The sequence below is a fragment of the Orycteropus afer genome, unplaced genomic scaffold, assembly GCF_000298275.1.
Source record: "Orycteropus afer afer isolate SDZICR_OR568_19922 unplaced genomic scaffold, OryAfe1.0 scaffold00059, whole genome shotgun sequence".
Classification (NCBI taxonomy): Eukaryota; Metazoa; Chordata; class Mammalia; order Tubulidentata; family Orycteropodidae; genus Orycteropus; species Orycteropus afer.
The window spans coordinates 2355159-2359523 of record NW_006921646.1 but is presented as its reverse complement, the minus strand read 5'-3'; the positions used below and the strand labels follow the sequence as shown (position 1 = coordinate 2359523).

The 4365-nt window shown below is 47.3% G+C and overlaps 1 protein-coding gene across 1 annotated transcript in view; it reads left to right on the top strand.

The window, feature by feature from the left end:
• SPDEF (SAM pointed domain containing ETS transcription factor) overlaps positions 1–3798 on the top strand; it is a 14680-nt gene extending 10882 nt beyond the window's left edge. Inside the window, exon 5 of the mRNA XM_007939355.1 lies at positions 3620–3798. Within this exon, the coding sequence (XP_007937546.1) occupies positions 3620–3798 (179 nt within the window). The remainder of the gene's footprint in view (positions 1–3619) is intronic.
• The last annotated feature ends 567 nt before the right edge of the window (positions 3799–4365 follow it).

Genomic DNA, 4365 nt, shown 5'->3' with positions numbered 1-4365 from the left:
TGGCTGCGATGATGGGCTCAAGTATAGCAAGGATTGTGGGGCTGGCGCGGGATCGGGCAGTGTTTCGTTCTGCTGTGCGTGGGGTCGCTATGAGTTGGAAACGACTTGACGGCACTTAACAACAACAACAGTAGTGCATGCTTTGCACACATTTCTTTACCCTCACCACAACCATGGGAATAGGTATTATGGTCCCCATTTTGTCGATGGGAAAACAGAGGCTCAGGTTAACTCTGTTACCCAAAGATCACACAGCTTGGGAGTCAGGGACTCGGCCTTCAAGCCCAGGCCATCGGGTCTAGTCACTCTGCCCACACTGCGAAGGGCTGGGTGGAAGTAGTGTGTGAAGGATGACTTGGAGAGGGCAGAGGTGAGGTACAAATCCAGATGGGCAGCTGGACCAGCAGCCTCCAGGCCGGATGGTAAGGGCCTGCCCCAGGCAGTGGCAGGAGGGAGTGGGTATGATAGTTTGAGGTCTCAGAGTATCCCAGCTGTCTTAGTTATCTAGTGCTGTGGCTTTAACAAACAAAATGTATGTTCTCATAGTTTGGGAAGCTAGAAGTCCAAATTTAGGGTGCTGGCTCTAGGGGAAGGCTTTTTGTGTCAGCTTTGGAAGAAGGTCCTTGTTTCTTCAGCTTCTACTTCCTGGTTCCTTGGACATCTCCATGTGTCTTGGCATCTCTCTCACCCCATCTCTTCTCTACCTTGCATTTCATTTCTTTTATCTCTCAAAAGAGATGGACTCAAGATAACCCTACATGAATCCTACCTCATTAACATAACAAAGACATCCCATTCCCAAATGGGCTTATAACTACAGGCATAGCGATTAGGATTTACAGCACATATTTTGGGGGGACACAATTCAATCCATAACATTCCACCCTTTTGCTCCCCCCCCCAAATTCATGTCCTTGCTACATGCAAAACACATTCATCCCATCACATCTTCCCAAAAGTCTTAAATCAACTCCAACTCCAAAAGCTCATCATATGAATCATCTTAGTCAAATATAGGTGAGACTTTAGGCTTATTCCATCCTGGGGCAAAATTCCTTTTCATCTGTGAAACTGTGAAACCTAGACTAGAAGTTGTCTGTTTCCAACAATGGTGGAACAACGGTGGAACAGGCACAAGACTGACATTTCCATTACAAATGGAACAAACTAGAGGAAAAGAAGGGATAATGGGCACCAAGTAAGTCCAAAACCCAGCAGAACAATTTATACTAGCTCTTCAAGGCTTAAAATCAATCCTCTCTTCTCTGAGACCATCTAGGCAATGGCCTCACCCTCCAGAATCCGGGCTTTGGCCACACCCTCTGGATTTTGGGTGGAAGACCCTCAGCCCTGGGCTTCTTCAGCTCACACCTTCCAGGGTTGGCAACTCTGTTCCCTTGGCTTTGGGCAGCCCCATTCTCCTAGTCCATCTCAGTGGCAACCTTACCCCTTTGGCCCTAAAAGGCCCCATTCTTCTGCCTCTTGGGCAGGCAGCCCCATCCTCTCAGCTTTGGACAAGGGCCCCATTCCCCTGGCACGTCTTAATGGCAGCCCCCCACTCCAGAACTAAGTCGGTAAAGATTCTACTCTTTGAAACCTTAGAGGCTGTGGCCCCACGGAGACCCAGAGACTGTGCCCCACCCTTTGAAATCAAGAAGGCTCTGCTTCCTGTGCTCCCTCCAGCAGTTCTGCTGATCTCCAATTGCTCCAGGGATGGTCTTTTGCTTTTCTTGAAGCACAACAGTTACAGCTCCTTTGGCCTGTTTCCTACCTGTAGAGTTCCAAGAGGCAAACAAGTCTTTCCTTTTGTTCTTTCACTGTCCCCTTTAGTCTAAGCTGATGGGTTTTCTTCTGTGGTAGTTGGTTAGATCCATCAGTCACAGGCTTAATCTCTAACAAAAGATACTGTGTACCCACGTCTTTGGTGAACATTCTAGGACATGTGTCCTTAGTTTGTCCAACAGAATTTTCCAAATCTTTAAGCTCTGTTTTCATTTTGCACGTTTCATTTTTAAGTCCATTGCTTTCTTCTCACGTTTTACTATAAGTGGCAAGGAGGAACCAGTTCTACTCTGTCCTATAGGGTTGCTGTGAGTTGGAATCCACTTGATAGCACACAACATATATATATATATATATATATTTATAAGATCTTGCTCAGAAATCTCATCAGTTAGATATCCAAGTTCATTACCTACAATTTCTACTTTCCACCAGACATTTGAACATAATTCAGATAAGTTCTTTTAACACTGCATAAAAAAATCAACCTTCCACCATTGTTCTATCACATGTTCATCATTTTCTTTTAAGACCTCGCCAGAAGCACACTTAATGCTCACATTTCTAGCAGCATTCTGTTGTTGATGCCATGTGTATTCTCTAAGATGATAGAGATTTTTGTCCTCACTTCCTTCTGAGCCCTTACCAGAATTGTCTTTGACATCCATAATTCTACCAACAATCTCTTCAAGGTAATCTAGGTTTTTACTATTAAAAAAAAAAAAAAAAAATTCACTGCCGTCAAGTTGATTCCAACTCATAGCGACCCCCATTGGATTTACAGAAGTAGATTGCCCCATCTTCCTTCCGCGGAGCTGCTGGTGGGTTTGAACCGCTGACCTTCTGGGTAGCAGCCAGATGCCTTATCCATTATGCCACCAGAGCCCCTTGTTTTTCACTATTAGGCACCTTAAAACTCTTTCAGCCTCTATGTACATATTACCCAATTACAGAACTGCTTCCACACTTTAGGTATCTATTAGAGAAACAGCCCACTCCTCTGGTACCAGATTCTGTCTTAGTTACGTAGTGCTGCTATAAAGAAGGGAGCTCTGGTAGCATAGTGCCTAAGGCACTTGACTGCTAACCAGAAGGCTGGTGGTTCAAACCCACCAGCCACTCCTCAGAAGGAAGATGGGGCAATCTGTAGTGATACTGCCTCGGAAACCCAAGGAGGGGTGGCTATGAGTCGGGTGCGACTCGATGGCATATAACAACAACAACAAGCTACAAATACTACAAGAAATACTACAAAGAGATGCCGTTAATAAACAGGAATTTATTTTCTCACAGTTTAGAAACTAGAACTCCAATTTCAGGGTGCTGGCTTTAAGGGAAGGCTAGCTCTTTATCAGCTCTGTGGGAAGGTCACTGTGTCTTCAGCTTCTGTCTCCTGGTTCCTTGGAGATCTCTATGTGTCTTAGCATCTATCTTACCCTATCTCTTCTCTAGTTTGCATTTAATCTCTTTTATATCTCAAAAGAGATTGATTTGAGATACATGCCACACTAATCCTACCTCACTAACATAACAAAGACAACCCATTTCCAAATGGGATTTATAACCACAGGCATAGAGGTTAGGATTTAAAACACATATTTATTTTTTGAGGGACACAATTCAACCCATAACACTGGGCCATGATAGCAGGATGCCCTCAGGGGGAGATGTTTCAACTTTGTCCTCCATCTCACCCCACAGCCTAGCCCCAGCCCTGAGCAGAGGGAGGCCACACTAGCACAGGTTCCCTTGGTTCTCATGAGACTGACCTGTCAGTCTTGGTCTTTCTCCCTCCTATCATCCCCCCTTCCCTGCTTGCACCCTCCTGCTCCTGAAGGCATCTTCAAAATCGAGGACTCGGCCCAGGTGGCACGGCTGTGGGGCATCCGCAAGAACCGTCCCGCCATGAACTACGACAAACTGAGCCGCTCCATCCGCCAGTATTACAAGAAGGGCATCATCCGGAAGCCGGACATCTCCCAGCGCCTGGTCTACCAGTTTGTGCATCCCATCTGAGGGCTGTGTGTGGGCCCAGGGCCTCCCTGGAAATCCACCCATGCTAGGCCTCCCTCCTGCCTACCCTGCCTTGGCCAGACCCAGAGCAGGGATGGAGAGGGCATCTGCCGGTGTGTCCAGGGCCAGGGAGGGGACAGCCTATGCTCCCAGGGGTGTAAGAGTGCTCTCTGGAGCCAGAGACTCTGGGGTGGGTATGCTTCCCCCTCAGTCCTGATAGCTCACCTGCCCATGTAGTGGGGTGGCCCCACGGAGGACAGGGTAACCAGGGCTGTTCTCAGTGTTCACTGTTCACCAGGGAAAGATTTCCCTCCAGCCTCAGCCTCTGATCCCAGAATTGCCTGAGCACAGCCAAAAGCCTACAGGACGGCAGTGGCCCGGCCAAGGTCACTCGTCCTGTTCATGGCCAAGCCGGGTGTCCTTATTCAAAGTCCAGTACTCTCTCTGCTACATCCCACTGACATTCATTCTTCACCTGCCTGGTATGGTGCCAGGAGAAATTTGCGCCCCTGAGTTGGGGAGCTGGAGTTTCCACATGAATGGATAATAAAGATACTAAAGAACTGCTAT